Here is a 27,439-nt window from a genome sequence, read left to right on the forward strand (position 1 = left end):
AGGTGTGGAGGACCTACTTATTCTGGTGTGAAGAGCGTGGTTTGTAAAAGTAAAGGTTGCCAGGATTCTTTCTTTTCTCCAAGAGGGGCTGGAGAAGGGCCTCTCAGCTAGTTCCTTGAATGGACAGATTTTGGCCCTGTCTGTTTTACTGCACTAGAGGCTCGCTGAGCTTCCAGATGTACAGTCTTTTGTTAAGGTTCTGACTAGGCTCAGGCCGGTGTTTAGATCTAATGCTCCTTCTTGGAGTTTAAATCTTGTTCTTAAAGTTTTGCAACAGGCTCCGTTTGAGCCTATGCATGAGGTTGACATTAAGTTGTTGTCTTGGAAGGTTCTTTTTCTACTAGCTATTGCTTCTACGCACATAGTCTCTGAGATTTCTGCCTTGCAATGCGACCATCCTTATCTGGTGTTCCATGCTGATAAGGCTGTTCTACGATCTAAGTTAGGATTTCTTGCTCAGGTTGTGTCAAATCGCAACATCAATCAAGTAATTGTGGTTCCTTCCTTATGTCCTAATCCTTCTTCAGCGAAGGAACTTTTACTGCATAATTTGGATGTGGTTCGTTCTATCTTCAGGCTACAGAGGAATTTAGACAAACTTCTCTGTTTGTTATCTATTCTGGGAAGCGTAGGGGTCAGAGGGCCTTTTCAACCTCCTTATCTTTTTGGTTGCAGTGTATCATCCGCTTAGCATATGAGACAGCAGGACTTAAGCCTCCTCAGAGGATTACGGCTCATTCTACAAGATCAGTGGCTTCCTCTTGAGCCTTCAAAAATGAGGCCTCTATGGTCCTCCTTACTTTTGCCAAATTTTTCAAGTTTGATGGTTTTGCTTCTGCTGAAGCAGCCTTCGGGAGAAAAGGTTTTGCAGGCTGTGGTGCTCTCAGATTAGGGGCTACATCATCTTTTTTTTTTTACCCTCCCATTAGCATTCAGTGTTGTCCTGTAGCTTGGGTATTGTTTCCCACAAGTAATGAATGCAGCTGTGGACTCTCCCTGTATTAAGAATGAAAACATAAATTATGACTTGCTAGATAATTTCCTTTCCTTCAATACAGGCTCCCGCCCGTGTTCTCAGATGGGGCGGCCCTAAATTTATTTTGTTTTCTTCTGGCACCTTTTTCACCCTGATATTTCTCCTACTGTTTCTTTGTTCCCTCTGCAGAATGACTGGGGGATGAGGGAAGTGGGGGAGGTATTTAAAGCCTTTGGCAGGGGTGTCTTTTCCTCCTCCTGGTGGCCAGGTTCTATATTTCCCACAAGTAATGAATGCAGCTGTGGACTCTCCCTCTATCGAAGGAAAGGAAATGATCTGGTAGGTCATAATTAGGATTTTTTGCTGGCTATTGCCTCTGTCCGCAGAGTTTCTGAGATTTCTTCTTTACAATGTGAGTCCCCTTATCTTGTTTTCTATGCTAATAAGGCGGTTTTACGTACTAAATTAGGGTTCCTTCCTAAGTTGGTGTCGGACAGTAACATTAATCAAGAAATTGTTGTTGCTTCCTTGTGTACTAATCCTCCTCCTGCGAAGGAACGGTTGCTTCACAATCTGGATGTGGTTCGTGCCTTGAAGTTCTATCTTCAGGCTACTAAGGAATTCAGACAATCTTCCTCTTTGTTTGTCGTCTATACGGGGAAGCGTAAAGGGGCAGAAGGCTTCTACGACTTCCCTATCTTTCTGGTTGAGGAGTGTCATCCGCTTAGCTTATGAGACAGCGGGACAACAGCCTCCTGAGAGGATAACGGCTTATTCCACTAGCTACCTGGTCCTCCTTACACACTTTTTCTAAAGTTTGATGTGTTTGCTTTGGGTGAAGCAGCTTTCGGGAGAAAAGTTTTGCAGGCTGTGATGCCCTCAGAATAGGATCAGCCTCTTTTTTTTTTTTTTTTTTTTTTTTTTTTTTTTTTTGTTCCCTCCTGTTATTCATTCTGTGTCCTCTGGAGCTTGAGTATAGTTTTCCCAACAGTAAGGAATGAAGTTATGGACTCTCCCTTCATTATGGAAGGAAAACTTAATTTATGCTTACCAGAAAAATTCCTTTCCTTCCTGGCAGGGAGAGTCCACGACCCCGCTCGTTATTTATTTTTGATGGGCGGCTCCCTTTTTTTATATTAATTCTTTTGACACCTTTATACCGTGATGTTTCTCCTACATTTCCTGTTCTCTCTGCAGAATGACTGGGGGGGGGGGGGAGGGGAGTGGGAGGGATATTTAAGCCTTTGGCTGGGGTGTCTTTGCCTCCTCCTGGTGGCCAGGTGTTGTATTTCCCAACAGTAAGGGATGAAGTCGTGGACTCTCCCTGCCAGGAAGGAAAGGAATTTATCTGGTAAGCATAAATTATGTTTTTCACCCAAAGATATGTTCTTGATTTTCATGCACATTTACAAGCTGTTACATTGTTATCACGTGTAGCACTGGATTATTGCTAATGTTTTTTTGTTACAATTTTTTTTTATATTTATGGCAATACGCATATTGTTTGACCCATGTGGATATGTAATAAAATGTGTGCACTGGATGTTTTTGAACCTAGCTGATTGTATGCAGCTAAGATGGGCTCTCACTGGTAATTGATACAAACATTTTTGCAAGCCATATTTGAATGAAGCCATCTGAATTACAAAAACAATATAACAATCCTAAATTTAGAAAGTTATAAGAAGCAGGAACTCTGTGGGCTTTTTAAAAATGTGTTATGCCAGAGTTCTCTCAGATCTTTGTGGAAACAAGATATGCAGTCAATGTGAAAGAAAGAAATGACAGTTAATTTGTCAGTACTAATGAAGCATGCCTAATGTTTTTAAAAGCAGGTTTTCACTTAGCCACTAATATCAATAAAAAATGTAAGTATAATTAACCAATTTAATGTCTAAAATATTTAATTGCAGTCATATACAAACATTCTGAAGATCATTGTTTCGGTCACTACAAGTTTCGTAGTTTTAAAACGTGTCATTTGTTTTCAATGGTTTATAAAACCTGAAAATCATTATTTCTTTTTAAAGACACGATGAGTCCAAGGATTTCATCCTTGTGGGATGTTCACCTCCTGGTCAGCAGGAGGAGGCAAAGAGCACCACAGCAGAGCTGCTATATATAGCTCCTCCCCTCCCTCCCACTCCAATCATTCTCTTTGCCTACGTCATTAATAGGAGATTGCAAAGTGAAGTATTCAAAAAGATTCTTCAATCAAGTGTTTATTATTTTTAAAGTAGTGCCAGAGTGTGCTGCTTTGCTCTAGGGTTTAGCCGTAGTCCATGTCAGTCTCTTCAGTAGGGCTTTGGTGGCTTTAGAGTAATGGGAACTTGTGGGACATAATTCTCACTGCGACTCCCATATTTCATACTGCCCTAATTTTTCCTATAGTCTGAGGGAATATGACTCAGTCTTGATTTCTGTGCAGATCAGTTTGAGGAGGAGGACCTCTCACACCTGTGAACTGCAGCAATGTAAGGTGTAAGTGCTACTTTTATTTTCTGGAAGCAGAGACAACTCAGAACAGAGTAAGCACATTAAGATATACCTTTCACAGCATACAAAGGGACTTAATTTAACTTGGGGCACGTTATTTCATGGATAAACTCTTCTAAGCTGGAGAGGACCGTTGACAGTATTTTATAGCAGGCTAGTTTTTGAGCGTTGTTATGTTGGTTGGATAAGGTTTGACTTTCTGCAAACGCTTCAGTATGGTGGTTTAGGTGTTAACTTTTCCCCGGGAAGACAGTTTTACTTGTGTACGCCCACAATGGGCGGATCTGTTTTTCTATGTGTGCCAATTCTATGCGCTGCAGTTTAAGGGTAAGTCCGGAGTGTAGAGGCCTGTGCTTGTCTAGGAGCGCATGTGACGTGCTAGACATGCGTTCCTACGACCGGACTGCTGAATTTATTTTGCTGGCGGTATTCCGGATCGCCTACTACGTGCTGGGAATACATTCAGTTCTTGGCCAGTAAGGTAGGCGCCTCAGCAGCATAGCTGAGCTGTAGAGGTAGCTGTCAGTATAGGCAAACAGTGTTATTTCTTCTTTGCACAGACCGCAGAAAAATAATTGCGGTTTGAATTTAAGGTGACAGTAGCATTTTTTGAGATAAAATGTTTTTATTAAAATTTCAGTTTTTTCTTCAAAAAAATTACAAGATGTGAATCAGTATGAATAAATGGACTTTGCAAAATGTTCCTTGCTTTATGTGTTTTTGTGCTATTGTGTAACCACCAGTACTTTTCTGTCCCTCATGCATGGAGAGGACTTTTAAGTTATAAAGTGAATTTTTCTGAGCCAACTTTTTCAAAGGAGGAGGTTGTCTAGGAATCTAATGATAAAGTACAATATATGCCACAAATTTCTACCCAAGCGCTATAAGTTTTACCGCCCTTACAAACAGTGCCCTGCGCCACTCCTGTAGTTCTCGCTGGAGTCACTTTAAGAGAAATTGCATCATGTTTTCAACATTTTCTGATGAACTGTCTGTTTTCCCCATGCTGTATGGTAAACGTAAAAGATAAGATGCAATTGTTGTGGTTTCGGAGACTCCTTTCAGAGGCCTGAGGAGGAGGAAGCCGTGAGAGCATCTGACCGTGAATTTTCAGATTCTGAAAGTGTAATTCCTCTCGCTAATACTGAGGTTGTATCTTTTAAATTTAAGCTGGAGCACCTCCGTTTATTATTTAAGGAGGTTTTAGCTACCTTAGATGACAGCGACTCCACGGTTGTGGTTGTCTCTAACAAAGATCCAGTAAGCTGAACAGATACTTCGAGTTTCCTTCCTCGACTGATTTGTTTACGGTCCCCGACCGAGCTTCTGAAAACATTGCTAAGGAGAGATGGTATTCCATCTTCTAGTTTTAAAAGAGATGTTTCCCATAGCCGTCTCTATCAAGCAAGCTTGGCAAACCGTGCCTTAGGTGGAAGGGGCTATTTCCACTTTAGCTGAGACAACTACTATTCCTATAGAGGATAGTTGTGCCTTCTAAGTTTCTATGGACAAGAAATTAGAGGGTTTACTCAAAAAGATGTATGTACACCAGGGCCGGCAATGGCAGCCAGCTGTGTGCATTGCTACCGTCACTAGTGCGGCGGCATATTGGTCTGACGCTATCAGAACGGAGACCTTTTTGTTTAGGATAAAAGCTCTTATATTAGCTAATTCCTTTATTACAGATGCTTCCCTTCAATTTATTAAGTTTGGAACTAAAATTTCCAATTTTTCGTGTTGGGGCCACAGAGCACTATGGTTGAAGCCTTGGTCTGCGGACGTTACAAGGGAATGTCCTTATTTGGACCTGGTCAATTGGAAATGATCTCTGATATCATGGGAGGTAAGGTCATCTTCTCTTTCAAGATAAGAGAAATAGGAGGTAGAGACGACAGTCATTTTCATTCCTTTCGTAATTTCAAGGGAAACTCCTCTTTTTCTGTTTCCAAGCAAGAACAGTCTTGTATTAAGGGAAAACAATCCTAGCAGTTTGCCATGGAGTCAAAGATTTTCCTTCTTAGCTCAAAGCTTAGATTCGAGATGTTCGGGTTCCATGGGCATTAGAAATTGTGTCCCAGGGATACAAGTTGGAATTGAAAAGTTTTCTTCCCTGAGGAAGGTTCTGCTTTCAAGATTATCTGCAGACTAGACTAGAAGAGAAGCATTCTTAAGCTGCATAAGAAACCTTTCCAACCAGGGAGTGCTTGTTCCAGTTCCAATACAGGAACAGGGTCGGGGTTTTTACTCCAATCGGTTCGTGTTTCCCAAAGGAGAGGGATCCTTCAGACCAATTTTAGATCTCAACAGTCTAAACAATTTTCTCAGAGTACCGTCCTTCAAGATGGAAGCTATTCATTCCATTCTTCCTTTGATCCAAGAGGGTCAATTTACGACAACAGTGGTTAAAGGATGCGTACCTGCATGTCCCCATTCACAGGAATCATCACGAGTTCCTAAGGTTTGCCTTTCTGGACAAACATTACCAGTTTGTGGCTCTTTCCTTCGGTCTTGCAACAGCTCCCAGAATTTTCACAAAGGTTCTGGGATCACTGTTATCGGTGCTTCGGTTAAGGGGCATTGCAGGGGCACTACTATCTGGATGATATCCTAGTCCAGGCGCCATCAACCAGCAAGATCCCACACGGACTTGGTGTTATCCTTCCTGCGATCTCACGGGAGGAAGGTAAATTTAAAGGGTAATTTTCTTGGGAACTATAATAGATTCCCTATCAATGAAGATTTTTCTGACAGAAGTCAGGAAATCAAAGATTATTGATACTGGTTGAGTCCTTCAGTCCACTCCTCGGCCATTAGTGGCTTAGTGCATGGAGGTAATTGGGCTGATGGTGGCAGCAATGGACATCATCCCGTTCGGTTCCTCTGGCAATGGAACGGAGAAATGCGGATTTGTCTCCTCGAATACTACTGGAGCAGGAGACAAGGGATTCTCTTCACTGGTGGTTATCTCTGGATCATCTCTCCCAGGGACCCTGCTTTGGCAGTCCCTTTTTCTTGGGTGATTGTGACAACAAACGCCAGCCCTCTAGGGTGGAGAGCAGTCTGGTACTCAGGGAGTTTGAACTCAGTCAGAGTCTGTTCTTCCTATAAACATTCTGGAGCGGAGGGCGATCTTCAATGCTCTCCTGGCCTCAGTTAGCCTTGGTCCAGTTTATCAAGTTCCAGTCGGACAGCATAACATCAGTGACTTAAATCAGTGGCTTAATCATCAGGGAGGAACAAGGAGTTCCTTTAGCGATGACAGTAGTAACCAAAATAATTCAGTGTGTAGAGACCCATTCTTACTACCTGTTGGTGATACACATCCCAGGGGTAGACTACTGGGAGGTGGACTTCAGGAGCAGGCTGACCTTTCATCCGGGGGAGTGGACACTCCATCTGGAAGTGTTTTACAGTTTGATTCTCTGGTGGGATCAGCCGAAATTAGATCTCATGGCATCTCAACAGAGTTCCAAGCTCCCGAGATACGGGTCTAGGTCCAGGGACCTCCAGGCGGAACTGATAGATGCTCTAGCGGTTCCTTGGACCTTCAGTCCAGCATACCTATTTCCTCCGTTTGTTTTTCTTCCTCGGGTCATTGCTCGAATCCAGCAGGAGAGGGCATCAGTGATTCTCATTGCACCGGCTTGGCCTCGCAGGATTTGGTATGCAGATCTAGTGGACATGTCATCTCTGACGCCTTGGAGACTTCCGTTAAGGAAGGACCTTCTAATCAAGGGCCCTTCCTACATCTAAATCTAGTTTCTCTGAAGCGGACTGCTTGGAGATTGAATGCTTAATTTTATCCAAGCAGGGCTTTTCTGGCTCGGTCATAGTGACCATGATTCAGGCTCATAAATCTGTAACTAGACAGATTTACCATAGATATGGTGTAAATGTCTCTATTGGTACGAATCCAAGGGCTACTCATGGAGTAGAGTTAGGATTCCTAGAATTTTTGGCCTTTCTTTAAGAGGGTTTGGAGAAGGGTTTATCAATAATTGCCTAAGGGGTCAAATCTCTGCTTTATCTGTTTTGTTACACAAACTTCTGTCAGATGTCCCAGATGTACAATCATTTAGTCAGGCCTTGGTCAGGATCAGGCCTGTGTTCAAACCAGTTACTCCTCCATGGAGTCTGAATTTAGTTCTAAAAGTTGTTCAAGGGGCTCCGTTTGAGTCTATGCATTCCTTAGATATTGAATTGTCATCTTGGAAAGCTTTATTTCTGGTTGCTGTTTCTTCTGCTCGTAGAGTGTCAGAGTTCTCGGCATTGCAGTATGGGTCTCTTTACCTTATTTTCTATTCAGATAAGGTAGTTTTACGTTCTTAATTAGGATTTCTTCCTAAGGTTGTTTCTTATTGGAACATTAGTCTGGAGATTGTTGTTCCTTCCTTGTGTCCTAATCCTTCTTCTCAGAAGGAGCGTCTTCTGCACAATTTGGACGTGGTCCGTGTTTTAACGTTTTTTCTGCAGGCGACCAAGGACTTTTGTCAGTCTTTTTATTTGTTTGTGGTTTTCTCAAGAAAACATAAGAGACAGATGGCTATGGCTACTTCTCTTTCTTTTTGCCTGAAGAGTATCATACGTTTTGCATATGAGAGAAGTTATGGCTCTTTCCACGAGGGCTGTTGCTTCCTCATGGACATTCACAAATGAGGCTTCTGTGGAACAGATTTGTAAGGCGGCAACTTGGTTTTCTCTTCACTCCTTTTCTAAATTTTACAAATTTGATCATTTGGCTGTTTTGGGGAGAAAGGTTCTTCAAGCAGTGGTGCCTTCCATTTAGATTCCCTGTCTTGTCCCTCCCTTATCATCCGTGTACTCTAGCTTTGGTATTGTATCCCACAAGTAAGGATGAAATCCGTGGACTCATCGTGTCTTTAAAAAGAAAAGAAAATTTATGCTTACCTGATAAATTTGTTTATTTTTAGACACGATGAGTCCATGGCCCGCCCTGTTCTCTGAGACAGGTTATTAATTTTTATAAACTTCAGACACTTCTGCACCTTGGCTTTTTCTTCCTAACTTCGGTCGAATGACTGGAGAGGGAGGGGAGGAGCTATATATAGCAGCTCTGCTGTAGTGCATATCCCACAAGTAAGGATGAAATCCGTGGACTCATCATGTCTAAAAAGAAACAAATTTATCAGGTAAGCATAAATTTTTCTTTTTAAAGGGACAGTCTACTCCAGAATTTGTATTGTTTTAAAAGATAGATAATCCCTTTTATTACTCATTCCCAAGTTTTCATAACCAACATGGTTATATTAATATATGTTTTTACCTCTGTGATTACTTTGTGTCCAACCCCCTTATCTCAGTTCTTCCGACAGATAAGCATTTTTGGCAATCAATGCTGACTCATAAATAACTCCACCAAAGCAGTGTTAATTTTGACTGCAAATTTCGATTTAGTCTTAGTCTTTTGACTAAAATGCCATTTTTAGTTTTAGTCATGTTTCAGTCATCTGAATTGTTTAGTCTAGTTTTATTTGACTAAATCTCCAGTAGATTTTAGTCGACTAAAATCTAAGGGGTTTAGTTAAAGTGTAATGCATTATTTAAGCATTTCTTTGTAATTTCCAAACTCATTATATACTCCAGGAGTAAACATCTAATAACTTGTTATTATTTATGGTATTAAGGTTTAAACATGCAATACAGACACAGATTTAGCTGTTGTGATATATAACATCTTTATTAAACTTAAAGTTAAAAAAAAATCAAGTTTATTAAACAAACAGAAGTGCAATTTTAAAATATATTAAAAAAAACTTGTAGACTGTATTGGCTGTAACGCCTTTGCACATATTACACAAATATAAAAACTTTAACAGTTCTCTCTTAATAATTAAAACAAGTATCAAGTAACTCAACAAAAAGTTTCTGCAGCTAGCACAGGCACAGCATAATTTAAACCCATACTCGTGGGTTATGCCTATTTCTATAGGAAGAATCAATTGAGTGTTCATATTTCAACAGTTCTAATTCTCAAATACATACAAAGAAAAAGTGCACAGGCTACAATGCCATTAGTGCGTGGAACCGGCTCCCAAGCTTTACATTCCTGCTTTTTAAATAAAGATAGCAAGAGTACAATGAAAAATTGATAATAGGAGTAAAATAGAAAGTTGCTTAAAATTGCATGGTCTATCTGAATCTTTAGTATCCCTTTAAGTGTTCCTGTGCAAAGGAAACTTTATTGAGACTAACTATGGCAAGAAGAAAATTGTACCAGGACATCACGACAAAAAAAAAAAGCTTTCTAGTATATTCTAATATTTTTTTTACAGCTGCTGGGGCAAATTATGTAGGACAGGCAAAGTGTAAGGGATTTTAGAAGCAATATGATAGGCAAGAGTACAAAATGCAGCAGATGTATATACAATCAAATATCAATTAGACCAATTTCTGGAAAAAATGTCAGCTGTACTAATGCTTGAAGTCAGAAAGCTCTTTCTGTCAAAAAGTTTTGTGCTCACCTCCAAGCTTTCTGACCACAATTTATCACCCTGATTCCCCTCAAGCAAATGCCAATAAGTGTTGTATTCCAACCGTGCTGCACAGGCTCAGCCCCCTCATTCAAATGTTCCCGCTCCTGTCCACAATCGCATAGCACAACGCGTATGGAACAAGGATTGGCATAGTCACTCCGGTTAACTCTGGGGAATTATAGCTTTCTAAAGATGATTGAGGGCTGGGTGGGCGGGCAGCATTAGCATAATACTTTGCTGCCTAGCAACACCCTGCACAGTGACGGTGCATACACGATAGTACAGGTGCCGGTGGCAGTCGGCGACTTCGCAAAGGCAGCCACAGCCCACCCTTCCTGCTTCATCATAGTACAGGGAACATTGTAAAATGAATCTGGAGCTGAAGTTACTGCCTGCAGCACCGGATCTGTTTTAAAACAGTTCACTGTGAAGCAATTTATTACAGCAACAGTACAGTTCCTTCTTAGGTCTCGAGGGAGGGGGGGAGCAATTGTCCCAATGCCCCCCCTCTGGATCCGCCACAAACTGCAATAGACCCTCCCTAACATTTTCATTGCGTTTTCGTTCGTTGTCAAAAATTGCAATAGATATTGTCATAGTTTCCGTCCTATTAGCTTAGTTTTTATTTTGTTATTTAGTTTTCGTTACTGAAAGCATGCAGCTGACGAAAAATATGACGGAAATTTTATCGTCTATAAAATCAGCACTGCCTTAGAACTTCCATACTCCTTATATACTCCTTGAGTAAAGGTTTATTAACCTGTTTTTATTTATGGTATTATGGTTTGAACATGAAATACAGATTTAACAGATTTAACTGTTATATAACATCTCTTTATCTTAAAATTAAAGCCTTACTTTTTTTTTTTTTTACAAAAGAGCAGTAATTGGATATGGATTAATTATAACACCTTTCATAAAGTGTTAATTTTGACAGCAAATTTTGATTTAGTTTTAGTCAGTCTTTTGACTAAAATGCCGCTTTAGTTTTAGTTGCATTTTAGTCATCAGAATTGTTTGTTTTAGTATCGTTTTAGTCATCAGAATTGTTTTAGTATGGTTGTAGTCGAAGAAATTAACACTGCACGGGAGTGAGCACAATGTTATCTGTATGGCACACACAAACTAGCGCCGTCTAACTGAACATTTTTCAAAATGCGTTGCGATAAGAGATGGCCTTCAAGGGCTTAGAAATTAGCATATTGGCCTACCTAGGTTTAGCTTTCACCAAAGAATACCAAGAGAACAAAGCAGATTTGATGATCAAAGTAAATTATAAAGTCGTTTAAAATTGCATGCCCTATCTGAATCATGAAAGCTTAATTTTGACTAGACTGGCCCTTTAACAAGAGTGGTAGCTGTTATATGAAGCCTTTGAAGGAGACAAAACTGAGTTTTCAAGAAATCAAAGCTATTTAGTCAAAAATTGATGCAAAAAAAATTCTAGTAGTGTTATGTGATGGATTGGTGTCTTCTCTTGTGGAATTGATGGTTAATGTGGTTTGAATCCATGGGAAAACCACTAGAATAGTATAATTTACATGGATTGGATTGACTCTCTACACTTAAAGGAGTATAAAAAAGCAAAAAGAAAATGCATTGTTTTAAAACACTTTGTGATTGCACCACTGTTTGAACCAAAGACAAGAGGCATATGTGTATAGCCGCCAATCACCACCTCCTGAGCCTACCATAGGATTTTCACCAAAGTATACCAAGAGAACGAAGTATGTTTGATAACCTTATCTGTTACATGAAAAAGGTTTAATTTGACCTTCACATTGAGCATAAATTTCAGAGCAATATAGCTAAAATGGCACAAGACATACTCAGGGACATGTTTACAACTAGCAGACATTTTTCACTCCATGCCCAACCGGTAACTGCATTTATCTATGACGTACGGCTTTTTCATCCCTTTATTGCAGTGTTTAATATTAGGCTGTACTAGTGGTTCTCATAAGGGTATGTTAGTCATTGCTGCTAAAATTAAATAGTTTTAATGAATAATAAATTGCCCATCAAGGAACAGTGTGTTCTTGTAACTATAGTATGTAGTCGGCTAACAAGACAAGGTAGAAGTGTTAACGTGTAAAATGCCTGAAGCCTTTTGTAGTATATAATACAATTAGCATGTAGAGTGTTCTTTAATTCATAGCATATACACTTAAATACCATTACAATAATGTTTTAGCACTTTAGTAGCCACCATTGTCTTGTTTCCTTTTCCGTTATCAAAGCAACATATCGTGTTTGAAGTAAGAGAGATTTATTTCTAAGGATTTTAGACTGTTAACATTAATTAGATGTTAGCAATATTTTAAGGATTCTATCTGAAACTTGTTTTTCATTTCTGCTCATATACATTTGGGGCCTTTTTAGATTATTTTTTTTCTAGTACTTGGCTCTGTGCATTAATAGGCAATCTTGCAGTACTTATTTACATAGATCAAAGGGAAGCTGCGGTGTTACAAGGGAAGTCAGAAATTGCCCAAGCACCAAGGGTGTAGCAAAACTTGTTTGCAGGTGTGCCAACTATTGGACCTGCACCAAGGTCCCAAGAAAACAGTCCAAAAATAATAGTATAGCTGCACCACCAATTGTATTAAAACATCATGTTTTTATTTAGCCACTTTAAAACAGACAACGTTTCGGACCCATGTCCTTATTCATGTCTAACATTCAACTCTAAAAACAAACCTTATAAAGGCTGTAGCACCACCCACCACACCTATTTTCACCTGTGTTCACTTAATACAAAATACATTTTATTTTTGTGTTACTTAATGCCATCTAGTGGCCATCATTGACATCTCTTGTTGCATTATCATACTTTTTTCAACAAAGGACATAAAGAGAACAAAAACTTTTTCATCATTGTTAATTATACATCAGGTTAATATACTCAGTATAGAAAAAGAATAAATATAAACTTATTATCTTTATTCATTGTATTGCAATGTATCTTTTTCATAAAAAAACATAAAAAAGAGATTTTTGCTTTTTCTTAAAACTCTTTGGACATTGCTAATTCAAATATCTTTTGACAAAAGGCCAACCCTCATTATTTCCCTTCCAATTAGGTCATATTAAATGATCATCTTAAAAAGAGAGTAATTCTTGGAGTTGATAAACACTTCTCAAACATGTCCTTCAACAAAGGATATAGAAACAAAAAGGTCAACCCAAAAATAATTCTCTCCTTTATAAAAATTCAAGTTTCCAAATCCCTCCTCATAATCAGCCTTAAATTAGGGAAAATATTGACTATATGAATTAAAATTCAAAAATATGAAAAAAAACCTTTCAACAAAAGATACCCAAAGAACAGAGTAAATACAACCATCCGTATCCCTGAAATTTTAAACCCAAGACTTCATAAAAAAACTTGTCAGTAAAACTGCTATCAAGAACCTAATCATCCATACTTACTGACACACACTCCAATCCATTTCCCTATTCATTCCATTGGGTGTCATAGTCCCCAGTTCATGAATCCAGTACAATTCTCTATACTTTAACAAGGGAATGGAGTAGATTGCCTAATAGTTTTCAGTCAGGTCGGCCTGGTGAATGTATTCCAAATCATTTTATAGCAATCAAAATACTTCTACCATTTCTTCATCCTTCCACCTACTTTGTTTATCCTTATCTTATCAATTATCAAATTATTTTTATAATGCGTTGTCACACATACATACACATATAATATACTATATACATATAATCGATAGGTAGGGGTTTGAAGTGGCACCAGGACCAGAACTTGGAGATATGTTCACTATGAGAAATCTTCTGATGGTTGCTATTATGGGTATCTCACTTGCTCCTTAGTGAGAAAATGGTAATGGTGTCTGCAAAAGGGGGTGTTTTAACAGTGCCTTCAGGGTAGATGTCCTCATGTGCATGTAAAAATACAAATGTACCCCATGAATAAAACTGGATGTGAAACAAATATCACAAGGATAAGTGATCAGCGATGTAGTGTTGAACTCCCAGTCTTGTCCTCCCAGTGGGAAAAGTCTTTCTTTCAGATGTGATGTGAAGAGTCTGTGTTAACAGACTAGGAAAAGAGTAATGTAGGACACCCCTTCTGGTACTGTTCTGTATGTTTGAGCAGAGTGTAGAATGAGGGGGTATTCCTCTTTATTCTAGAGCTGAAAGTGATGTGCCAAATAAAATGAAAACTTTAATTATGCTTAATTAAAACTTTACTTTTAATTATGCTGGGTTAAAACAAAAAAGCTTGAATAAAGAGCTTATAAAAACTAAAGTGAAAAAAAAATCTAAAAGAAATGAAAGCACATAGCTGTTGACAAATGCTACTAAAGTTCTAAGGTGCTGTAAAAGATCAAGTGATAAACACTGATTGAATTCCTGTTGGCGGCTGGGTGCCGTGCGAGGTATCGGACAATCCGGATGTTACGTCACGTATATGTGTGTATGTGTATATATCAAAATAACAAAAGTATTGCATTGAACAATGATACTTTTTTATTGGACTAACTATACATTATAGTTAGTCCAAAAAAAAAGTATCATTGCTTAATGCAATACTCTTATTTTGATATCTAAATCTCTGGACTAACACGGCTACTCCAATCAATGTGTGTGTGTGTATATATATGTATGTATATATATATATATATATATATATATATATATATATATATATATATATATATATATATATATATATATATATAAATAATTTCCTTCAATTGGCAGTGTCCATGAGAACATTCATAACCTATGGGAATTACTCGACCTGGCCTCCAGGAGGATGTAGAGACACCCCAAACAAACCAAGAAATATTGTTCCCTCTTCCCCTACCCTCCCAGTAGTTATTTGCCTCCTATCATGGAGGTGGGCAGAGAGAGGTGCTCTGTACAAGAAATTAAGTTTTTAACATGGATTTGGCTTTCTTTGAGAGAGAGCCATATAAATCTCAGTAGAGTATTGGCATATTTAATACTGGTCGACACTGGGACTCCTTTTTTTAAATCTTTATTAAGCTCCAACACAAAGAAAAACAAAGCCCAGTATGAGCAAGCTACAAGAAAATCAAAATACAATATCAATAAAGCGCCACGCAGGGCTGCATATAAACCAATATTACATGGCATTTAAACACAAGCTTGCTTCTCTTGCATAAATATTACTTCAATTATAAATGATTTTTCCCATCTTTGTTGGAATTTTTTCTTTTGTAATCAAATAAACCATATAAATAACTAAAATAACAAAAACAAAGCAAAAACACACAAAAAAGGGGGATTATTCGCTTTCCTCTCCCCTCACTCTCCCCTCCCATTTGTCCCTTGCTACACCAATCCTCAAAGGCCTAATTACTTTCCAGTTCCTAAATCCCCTGTCTGATAACGCGGTGTGACTCACACTAAATTACAGACTTAACTTGTGTAAGTTGTCCCCTCTCTCATGGCAACTTGTCTAATATATAGGAGGTGTAAGGTTGTGTCTCTCGTTACAGGTGCACTGTCAGGCCCCTTTGTTATAGTAGACCGGTATACCCATTAAACAGCCAGTATTAGTAGGCTGTGAGGTGAGCGTTTCATGTGCACTGTTATACAGGACACAGACCTGTAACATACTGTCCTAGTTTATGGACGCCATAACACTTGCATTAGCGATTGTGATACTGCTGCACTAACATTAGATACCTGATCCCGGTCACTTATTACACTAGGCGTGCAGGTTCCACCCCATTCTGGTTCTGAAGGGCCTTAACAGGTTTGTAAGGGTTTCCCACCTTCAAGATGGAACTAAGATCCATCCTTCCTCTGGTCCAAGAGGGTCAGTTCATGACTAAAAGGATGCATACCTTCAAATCCCGATCCACAGAGACCACTACTGTTTCCTGCGGTTTGCCTTCCTAGACCAACACTACCAGTTTGTTGTGCTTCCATTTAGACTACCGCACCCCTAGTGTTTACCTAGGTGCTGGGAGCTCTGCTGGCCGCGGTTTGCCTGCAGGGTGTTGCAGTAGCTCCTTTCATCGATGACATTCTGGTTCAGGTTCTATCTTTGTCAGTGGCTCAGGTTCACACAGAGAGGTTACTCTCTTGTCTGTCTGGAAAAGAGCTCAGAGAGTAAACTTTTTGGGAACAATCATCTCAATCAGTATGCGCATCACCCTCACGGAGCAGCGCAGAGAGAAGCTTCAGTCAGCATGTCACCTGCTTAAGTCCAATGCTCAAACTTCGGTAGCAAAATGCATGAAGGTCTTATGGTTGCGGCTTCAGATGCTGTACCGTTTGCACGCTTCTATCTGAGACCACTACAGTTGTGTATGCTCAGACAATGGAATAGAGATTATTCATATCTGTTGCAGGTCACCTGCCTGGACACCCAGATGATAGAGAGAGTCTCACTTGGTGGCAGTTTCCAACTCCAGTGCTTCTAGGTACGTGTTTCTTTCAGACACGAGTCTGTTCTATTAATGGTTAGATCTCTGCCCTTTCTGTTCTGTTTCATAAGAAGTTGGCTCATTTGCCAGATATTCAGCAGTTTGTTCAGGCTCTTGCCAGAATAAGACCTGTTTTCAAACCTGTTGCTCCTCCTAGAAGCCTAAACTTAGTTCTTCAGGTTCTTCAGAGGGCTATGTTTGAACCTCTGCATGCTGTTGATATTAAGTTACTCACTTGGAAAATGGTTTTCTTGTTGGCTATTTCCGCTGCGTGCAGAGTATCAGAGTTATCGGCTTTAATGTGTGATCCTCCGTATATACTGATCCATCAAGATAGTTGTGTTGAGGACAAAAATTATTTTTCCTTCCCAATAACTACCTAGCTAAAATAAATACAAATTGACCTGTAAAATAAAACCTAACATAAGTTACAATAACACCTAAGCTTACACTATAATTAAATTCCCTACATTAAATACAATTAAATAAATTAAATTAAATTAGCTAAATTACAAAAAACACACTAAATTACAGAAAATAAAAAACAAATTACAGATCTTTAAACTAACTACACCTAATCTAATAGCCCTATCAAAATAAAAAAGACCCCCCAAAATAAAAAAACCCTAGCCTAAACTAAACTATCAAATTATTTAAATTATATTTAAATTAGGGGCTGTTAGGGTTAGACTTAGATTTAGGGGTTAATACATTTAATATAGTGGCAGCGATGTTGGGGATGGCAGATTAGGGGTTAATAAGTGTAGGTAGGTTGCTGCGACATTGGGGGCGGGAGATTAGGGGTTAATAAATATAATGTAGGTTACGGCGATGTCCAGAGCGGCAGATTAGGAGTTAATAAATATAATGTAGGTTACAGCGATGTCCGGAGCGGCAGATTAGGGGTTAAAAAATGTATTTTAGTATTTACGATGCGGGAGGGCCTCGGTTTAGGGGTTAATAGGTAGTTTATGGGTGTTAGTGTACTTTTTAGCACTTTAGTTATGAGTTTTATGCTACGGCGCTGTAGTGTAAAACTCATAACTACTGACTTTAAAATGTGTTACGAATCTTGTTGGTATAGGCTGTACCGCTCACTTTTTGGCCTCCCAGGACAAACTCGAAATACCAGCGCTATGGAAGTCCCATAGAAAAAAGGCTTTACGAACTTTACGTAAGTCGGTTTGCGGTAAGGCCAACAAAGTGTGCGGTGCCCCTATAGCTGCAAAACTTGTAATAGCAGCGGGCGTAAAAAAGCAGCGTTAGGACCCGTTAATGCTGCTTTTTTACCTTAACGCACAACTCGTAATCTAGCTGACTTTAAAGGGACACTGAACCCAAATTTATTCTTTCGGCGTTCAGATAGAGCATGCAATTTTAAGCAACTTTCTAATTTACTCCTATTTTCATTTTTCTTCATTCTCTTGCTATCTTTATTTGAAAAAGAAGGAATCTAAGCTTTTTTATTAGTTGAGAACTCTGGACAGCACTTTTTTATTGGTGGATGAATTTATCCACCAATCAGCAAGAACAACCCAGGTTGTTCACCAAAAATGGGCCGGCATCTAAACTTACATTCTTGCATTTTAAATAAAGATACCAAGAGAATGAAGAAAATTTGATAATAGGAGTAAATTAGAAAGTTGCTTAAAATTTCATGCTCTATCTGAATCACGAAATAAAAAATTGGGGTTCAGTGTCCCTTTAACTATACATCTAATCCCTTAATCCCTTGCACCGTAATATGCTTGCAATAGTAAGGTACTCTTAACATATTACAGAATTTGTCTTTTTTATGTCCCTTCAGATTATACTAACAACAGTGATGGTTGGGTCAGTGTGCACATATTGGTCACAGTGTTCTCCCCAGGGCCTATTTAATGGGCACATCACTGGCTAAAATTAGTTAATATTTATTTTTCTCTGTTTGTCGCTCAAATTATCATTGTCAATTTATTTTAAATTTGCAATTATTTTGTGCTTTGGATATTTTTAGTAACATAAATAACAGAAAATGTTATGATATTGCAAATTATTAGACTGCCATCAGCCGGCTACTTCGTATCGCCACCTGGCTTGCAAACATTTCTGTGGAGAACACTGGGTCATATTTAGTTAAGTAGAGATGCAGTTATTTTCCTGCTAGCAGTTAAACAGATTTTGAGCATTTATCTCGTATGTATATACATGGCAAAAAATCTAAGAAGGAAAATATAGGTACATTAAAATGATTAGGGTAGCATGAACAACAGTGACTAGGCTGATGTGCTAAACGTATTTTGTCGATGCGGCGGCACTGACAACTTCCAGGCTATATCTTTCAGCCACTCAGACTTCCGCCTTACCAATGGCCTTGAACGAAAAAAGCCCACAGATGCTGTAGAAAGTAAAGGTGGTTAAGACTACTAAAAGGAATATATAAAAGGAATATAATCCCAGAAAAAAAGCTGTAAAGAAAAACTTTTGGTCCATTGAAGAATCACAAGTAAACAAAAATAGATAAAGGAAAATCGATTGATGTGATATACTTGGCTTTTGCAAAGGATGTTGATACAGTGCCACATGAGAGATTAATGGACAAAATGAAGGGGAATAGCTGAAAATTCTAGCTCATGCAGTAGCAGACCTTCTCAACAGGTGCAAATTATTTTTTGAGTCCCCAAAGTTAACTCAAAAGTAAGCAACATAAATATACATGTAGCTGTGTAATTATTTTGAGTAGATAATTAGGATTTTACACATTCCTATGTATAGACTAGCTTTTGTGGCCCCCACAGCTCTTGGGCCCTGGTGCCACTGAACCAATGGTGGTTCTGCCCCTAAACTCATGGAAAAATAACCTGATAGAAGACAGGGATTAACCACTAGTTGTAAACTGATCATACTCAGATTGGACAAAGGTAATTAGTGGTGTCCCTCAGGGATCAGTACTGGGCCCTGTTCTTTTTAATATTTTTATTAATGACTTGGAGCCAAGATTATATAGCAACATCTCTATTTTTTCAGGAGATACAAAGTTGTGTAGGTCAGTGCAGGATGATATTGCTTTTACAAGGGGATTTACAAACTATTGTGGAATGAGCGGTAAATGGAAAATGAGATTTAATACTGGAAAAATTATGGTTCTATATTTTGGAAGGAAAAATAAACAGGCAACCTATCATTTAAATAGGACTAGACTTAGAAAAACAGAGGAGGAAAGGGATTTGGGTGTTCTTATAGATAACAAACTAAAAATTGTTGCACAATGCAGGGCAGCACCTTCTAAGGCTAATAAGACACTAGCATGTATTAAAAGAGGGATTGATGCAAGGGAGGAAAGCATAATTCTGTCACTATACAATTTCTTGGTAAGACTTCACCTTGAATATGGAGTGCAGTTCTGGGGACTAATCTAAAAAAAAAAGACATTGCAGAGGTTAAAAAATTTTCAGAGAAGAAGGGCCACAATGGATAAAAAAAATAAACGTGTTTTAGAGTTTTTCTTACTGCTTAGAATAGGTTTGAAATCAATAATTAAAAAAAATAATAAATAAACCTAAGCTACTATACAATATTTGTAACTTTTCTGTTGCATTGGAATGAAGCTATAGTCTAAAGCTACATAATGATTGTAAGGCCTTGATTAAATAATTGGTAGAGAGGAAGAGACAGAATAGGCAGGAAAGAAGGGGCAGGGGGGGCGAATAAGTAAATATGAGTGGTAGACAATGAAGGTTTCATAGGGAAAAAAAAGTAAATGTGGAATGTGCACCCCCCAATTTGTTTCTGTGTCTGCACTGAATTTGCATGGCAAGGCCTTATTTAATTACCCAGTAATCTACATAGGAGAATGATGTTTAAGAAAAGGCAGTAAAAGCTACAGTCCTCCTCCAGTGCCTTCTCCAGCTTTGCTATTTAACTTAGTGGTTAACTTGTTGCTCCTTAACCTATTTCATGGTCCAAAACCCCACCTGCCAATGTGCCTTGGTCTCATAAACACTAGGGGGCACAATACACCATCTGGCCTCTTCTCAAACAGCAAAACCACTAATATCAAAACCATTTAGAAACGTTTATAAAGTCTATGGGGAATCTTGTAAATAGCTTATTTAATAAGTTATTTAATAAGTTTAATAGCTAGGAATGTGACTGTATAATCATTAGAAATACGTATTTTTATATCTATTTATTTGATAATGACTGGGGAGATCACTTCTCAAAAGATGAGAAATGTTGGAGAAATAAATATATAGTAATAGAAGGCTTAAGCTATATGACAAGGCTAGACAGGTTACAGCTCTGTCTTATATATAACATAAATAACCTATAAGGTTTTTAAATGTGTATAGTTAGCAAGAAGGTAAATATTTTGTTGCAACTGCTGTGTAATTCCCCACACCTACCTGTTTATTCTTATTGAAGGTCCCACACTTCTACATGGTTATGTAGAAAGGCATTTGGTTTAAATGCCACTCTGCACCTATTTGCCACCTTCTTGCAAGCAGGCATTGCTGAATTATAGTAGTTATAGCTCTTCTACTGCTGTGTGTAATATAAAAAGATGTAACAACGTTATGTCAATACTGGGCATTCCTGTATATATATCCACTGATCTTTTGTATGCACTTAATGCCATAGACAGAATTCAGCCATATGCATCAGATTCTTAATCACACATTCATACATTTGTGTTAAAGTATGGGCACATGACAATGAATGGGAGATGTGTATATGCATAGAGATATATCAAGGCTTGGTGCTCAAGCAGCCTTTGTACTACTCGTTGTTATACAGCGAGAGCATTTACTTTGTTATTCAATCTGCAGTATTCTAAAAACAATGCTGACTTGTGAATATGTAATAATATTTCAGAACTGTGGATTTGCTGGACTGGAACAGCCTGATTGACAGCAGGACCAAGATTTCCAAACTTCTGCTTGTACCAAATCTGCAGGTATTTTGGAAGATTTTTTAAAACCTAATTCACTAAGACATAGCTTGATAAAATATTAGCCACTTCTGTTTATTGCAAAAGCAGAAAATAGTAATATAGTAATTCACCTGAACTGCTTTCTAAGAAATACAATGTGTAATCATTAACCTGTTTTTGCCAAATTGTGTTACACCATCCTCTTTGGCTTTCAAGGGGTTAAATGCTGTATAATTTGAAATGCAATAAACAGTATGATTTAAAATTATATGCTTTTATCTTAACTTTCTTTCAGATTAACAAAATAGCATAATTCCTACCCTGCCAAGATTAAAGGGACAGTAAACTGATTGTAATTACAAGACATTTCTGTTGTCTTGCTATAAAATAATATATCAACGAAATTTAAAGTGATGGTAAAATTTTCCCAAACTGCAAAACATATTTGGAAAGGTCTTCTCCTAACTATCATATCGATATGCTTATTTATTACCCAAGTCATCTTTACACTAAATAAATCTCTTTTTATTTACGCTACATTACGTCATTGAATGCAGCCTCTCTCTCTGATTTTTTATGCGGGTTATTTGAGTGGCACTCTTATTTGAGTGGCACTCTTCTAGCCAATCAGAGCATTACCATGCACACCATGTTAATTGATCACAGCACGCTCCCATGCTTGGAACTCTGCAATCAACTTGAAATGCGCATGTGCAACTCCTTTACGCTATTTGCGCAACTGCATCATTGCTTCTGTTGTGCAAATAGCGTAAAGAGTTGCGCATGCACATTTCAAGTGATCAAGTAACATGGGGCGCATGGTGACGCTTCGATTGACTTGAAGACCTGCCACTCAAATAACCTAAATCAAAAATTCAATGACGTAATGTAGCATGAATAAAAAGATGTATTTAGTGTACAGATGACTTGGGTAATAAATAAGCATATCAATATGCTAGTTAGGAGAAGACCTTTCCAAATATGTTTAGCAGTTTGGGAAAATTTACCATCACTTTAAGCAAATTAACCTCTTTCTTTCTTGTAATTGGCAAGAGTCCATGAGCTTGTGACGTATGGATATACAATCCTACCAGGAGAAGCAAAGTTTCCCAAACCTCAAAATGCCTATAAATACACCCCTCACCACACCCACAATTCAGTTTTACAAACTTTGCCCCCTATGGAGGTGGTGAAGTTTGTGCTTGATTTTCTTCTGTGATATGCGCTTCTCCGCATTTTGAAGCCCGATTCCTCTCAGAGTACAGTGTTTGTCAGAGGGATGTGAAGAGAGTATCACCTATTAAATCTATGGTTTTCCTCACTGGAAATCTTTTCAAAGGTTCTCTGTTATCGGTCGTAGAGATTCATCTCCTACCTCCCTTTTCAGATCGACGATATACTCTCATATTCCATTACCTCTACTGATACTTTTTCAGTACTGGTTTGGCTATCTGCTATATGTGGATGGGTGTCTTTCAGTAAGTATGTTTGCATAACTTAAGACACTCTCAGCTATGGTTTGGCACTTTTATGTATTAATATAAAGTTTTAAATATATGTATTGTACTTATATTTGCCATGAGTCATGTTTATGTATATTTCCTTTTTCAGACTATCAGTTTCAAAATTGGGAAACATATTTTAGAAGTTATTTTTTCTTACCTGGGGTATAGTCTTTTCTTCAAATTGACTGCTTTATCATTAATTTTCGCGGGCAAAATTGGGCTTGCAAGGTTGCAAAATGCTGATATTTATTGCGTCATTCTTGGCACGAGAATTTTTTTGCCGCGAAGGTACGTTTGGTGACACAAACTCGTCATTTCAGGTGTCTTAGTTAACGCCTGGTTTCCTTGCACAAGGTTGCATCTGCCATGACGCGAGTTGCGTCATTTCCGGATGTTGTTAGCGCCAAAAAATTTCATTTTGCATTGCGTGTCATACTTGGCACCAAATAATTTAATTATTTAAACACCACTTCCTATATGCCTCTTGCCTTTTTATGCTCAGAGGGCTGTGCTGTTTGCATTTTCTTCCCATTCCTGAAACTGCCATATAAGGAAATTGATAATTTTGCTTTATATGTTGTTTTTTTCTTTTACATTTGCAAGATGTCTCAATCTGATCCGGTCTCAGAAACCACTGTTGGAACCCTGCTGCGTGATAACAGTTCTACCAAAGCTATGTGTATCTGTTGTAAGTTAGCGGCCATTATATCTCCAGCTCTAGTATGTAACAGTTGTCATGATAAGCTTTTACATGCAGAGAATGTATCCATCAGTACTAGTACAATGTCTGCTATCCCGCCTTCTAATAAACGTAAAATGTCTTTTAAAACTTTTCATAAAGTTGATGAAATTTCAAATGACCGACAACATACTGAATTATCCTCCTCTGATGAGGATCTATCTGGTTCAGAGGATCCTACCTCAGATATTGACACTGACAAATGTACTTATCTCTTTAAGATGGAGTATATTTGTTCCTTGTTAAGAGGTGTTGATTACTTTGGATATTGAGGAAACTAGTCCTCTTGATACTAAAACAACTGTTGTGACACTGAGGTGTCCAACCCTAGGGGCGCTATAACAATACTAATGGAATAATATAGAATATGTGGATCTATCTAGTGTGGATATAACTATAAATGTGGTATGACTATAATGAACTAGTATTTATATATCAACCTATAATAGTATAATAGATGTAGATAGATCACATATAATACAACCATACAATCATAACAAACGGTTGTAGATAAATATCTGAACTGCGTCTTTGTAAGAGCTTATGACACAAGTTCAGGTGTTCAGGATTGTCCAGATGTATTCATCAATGGTTGTAATTCATCAGTGATTATAATTCTAAATGGAACCAATTCAGAAGATGTGGGCAGCTCCTCTCATGAATAGTCGACAACAATCAGGAATCTGTGAAAAACAATCACAAAAAAGAGGGCTCCTCCTAATGCAACACTGAGATGGTGGTGGAATAAAACAGATCTTGTACTGAAATAACTCACAAAGAGAGCAGCACCAGGTGTGCTAAATGACGCAAGCTGGGAAATCACAGTGGCCCAGCAACACTGATCCTGCAATTGGATGTTGGGATCCAGGGATTCCAGGTTTTTGAACAGGTAAAACAAGCTCAGGCTTCCATATGATACAATATATATTTATTAAAAAAGTATTAAAAACCAAGGGTGTTTGACTTCACCCAAGTTAATATTAAAATAAATGTTGTAACAGATTGCAACGTGTTGCTTAGCTAGTTGTTTCCTCAGGCATCTGTTCAACTAATGGAAGCACTGTCTTTTAAATCTAAAGGTGAGCCTGAAAGCTCCTCCCAGCACATGTTTCAGCAATTGTAATCAATTGACAATTAAAGGGACACTCAGGTTAAATTAAATTTTCATGATTCAGATACAGCATGTAATTTTAAACAACTTTCCAATTTACTTCCATTAAAAAAAATGTGCAGTGTCTTTTATATTTACAATTTGAGTCACCAGATCCTACTGAGCATGTGCAAGAATTCACAGGCTATACGTATATGCATTTGTGATTGGCTGATTGTTATCACATGGTACAAGGGGAGTGGAAATATACATAACTTTGAAATTTGTTATAAAAAAAATCTACTACTCATTTGAAGTTCAGACTAAGTGCTATTGCATTGTCTTGTTATCCTTCATTTGTTGATTATGCAAATCTAATGTGTTGACTGGTCCTTTAACCATCTGCCCATGTACTACATATATTTTATAATACACTATACATTAAATAACAATATTTTATGATAACCTGAACAGTTAAAAAATGATCAACCATAATATTGTTGCCTCATGATAAAAACCCATAGACATTTTATGGTTTGATATAAATATTAGAACCCCCAAATAGAGCTATAAACATATAAATGACCCAACAAGGATTGGTGATATATTATAATCACACAAATATATAGCACCATATAAACAAATTTTGTCCTATTCCACTCTCTTTGCCTAGATTAATGCTCTAATAGTTATGTTAATATATACTATGACAACATGTTATGGTATAAATATATAAGATCCATCAGCCTTTTTTTTATTGGTTATAATGAAATGATCGTAATATATTTCAAACTGCAGCCTTTGCATAAATTTTTTCCACGTGTTCTATTTTGGAAGATCAAAATACGATTTTATATTGAGTCATTTGGGAAATCGCCACGTTAAGAGTACTAAGTGAGTCATATGAAAGCAAAAACTTTTACCTGATTAATAGAGATGTACCTTATTTGCAAACTTCTGCAGGTTTGATGCTCTATTGCAACTCCATTTGTTTATGCTGTGAAAACTTACACTAATCAACATCATCATCAAGGGGTGTGTACCAGTATGTGGTTAGTGGTGCGTGATTTGGTGTACCATTGATAGTGACTGCGTCCTGTGAGAGTGTGTGAAAACGTCCACGTTGGTGGGTGTGTCGAGAAATATTAGTATATGAATCCCTATTAAATGATGATCATGGAATGATCCATTAGTTGAGGACTACGGGGTATGACTTGCTTATATCTAAGTGTATAAAAATATACCTAATGTAGCGAAATAGTAAAAAATCGATGTGTTATCCAGACGTTGTTTTAGGGGATTTATAATCTATCTAGTCGCCTTGTGTAGTGTACCTAGAGGGAATCTCTAATATAGGGACGTATTGCAGTACAGCATCAAACCTGCACAAGTTTGCAAATAAGGTACATCTATATTAATCAGGTAAACGTTTTTGCTATCGTATAAATCACTTAGTACTCTTAACGTGGCGATTTCCCAAATGACTCAATATAAAATCGTATTCTGATCTTCCAAAATAGAACACGTGGAAAAACCTATGCAAAGGCTGCAGTTTGAAATATATTACAATCATTTCATTATAACCAATAGGAAAAGGTTGATGGATCTTATATATATATATATATATATATATATATACCATAACATGTTGTCATAGTATATATTAACATAACTGTTAAAGCATTGATCTAGGCAAAGAGAATGGAATAGGACAAAACTTGTTCATATGGGGCTATATGTTTGTGTGATTATAATATATCACCAGTCCTTGTGGGGTCATTTATATGTTTATAGCTCTATTTGGGGGTTCTAATATTTATATCTAAACCATGAAATGTCTATGGGTTTTTATCATGAAGCAACAATATTATGATTGATCATTTTTTAATTGTTCAGGTTATCATAAAATATTGTTATTTAATGTATAGTGTATTACAAAATATATGTAGGACATGGGCAGATGGTTAATTGTTAATTGATTACAATTGCTGAAACATGTGTTGGGAGGAGCTTTCAGGCTCACCTTTAGATTTAAAAGCCAATGTTTCCATTAGTTGAATAGATCCCTGAGGAAACAGCTAGCTGAGCTGAGAAACGCGTTGCAATCTGTTACAACATTTGTTTTTATATCAACTTGGGTGAAGTCAATCACCCTTTATTTTTAATAATTTTTTAATAAATATATGTTGTATCATATGGAAGCCTGAGCCTGTTTTACCTGTTCAACCACCTGGAATCCCTGGATCCCAACATCCTATTGCAGGATCAGTGTTGCTGGGCCACTGTGATTTCCCAGCTGGCGTCATTTAGCACACCTGGTGCTGCTCTCTTTGAGAGTATTATTTCTTTTTTAAGACATGACGAGTCCACGGATCATCTTAATTACTAATGGGATATTCACCTCTTGGTCAGCAGGAGGAGGCAAAGAGCACCACAGCAAAGCTGTTAAATAGCTCCTCCCACTCCAGTCATTCTCTTTGCCTACGTTAGTGATATGAAGAGGTAAAGTGATGTATTAGAAAAGATTCTTCAATCAAGTGTTTATTATTTTTAAAGTAGTGCCAGAGAGTGCTGCTTTGTTCTTGGGTGTAGCCGTAGTCCATATCAGTCTTTTCAGTAGAGCTCTTGGTGGCCTTAGAGCAATGGGAACTGGTGGGACATGATTCTCACTGCGCCTCCCATATATTTATGCTGCTCTTATCCTGATGGCCTAAGCAAACTTAACTCGGGCTTTATCATTTTCCACAGGGCTATGGGAGGTAGAGGACCTCCTAAACCTGCTGAGCTGCCCTGCTGTTG

The 27,439-nt window shown here is 37.9% G+C and overlaps 1 protein-coding gene across 1 annotated transcript in view; it reads left to right on the forward strand.

Annotated features, from left to right (window-relative positions):
* The window catches only part of PRODH (proline dehydrogenase 1), a 432,246-nt gene that overhangs the window by 318,963 nt on the left and 85,844 nt on the right, over window positions 1-27,439 (forward strand). The window contains exon 8 of the mRNA XM_053702069.1: window positions 21,249-21,330. Within this exon, the coding sequence (XP_053558044.1) occupies window positions 21,249-21,330 (82 nt within the window). The remainder of the gene's footprint in view (window positions 1-21,248; window positions 21,331-27,439) is intronic.

This window comes from Bombina bombina, chromosome 2 (assembly GCF_027579735.1).
Source record: "Bombina bombina isolate aBomBom1 chromosome 2, aBomBom1.pri, whole genome shotgun sequence".
Classification (NCBI taxonomy): Eukaryota; Metazoa; Chordata; class Amphibia; order Anura; family Bombinatoridae; genus Bombina; species Bombina bombina.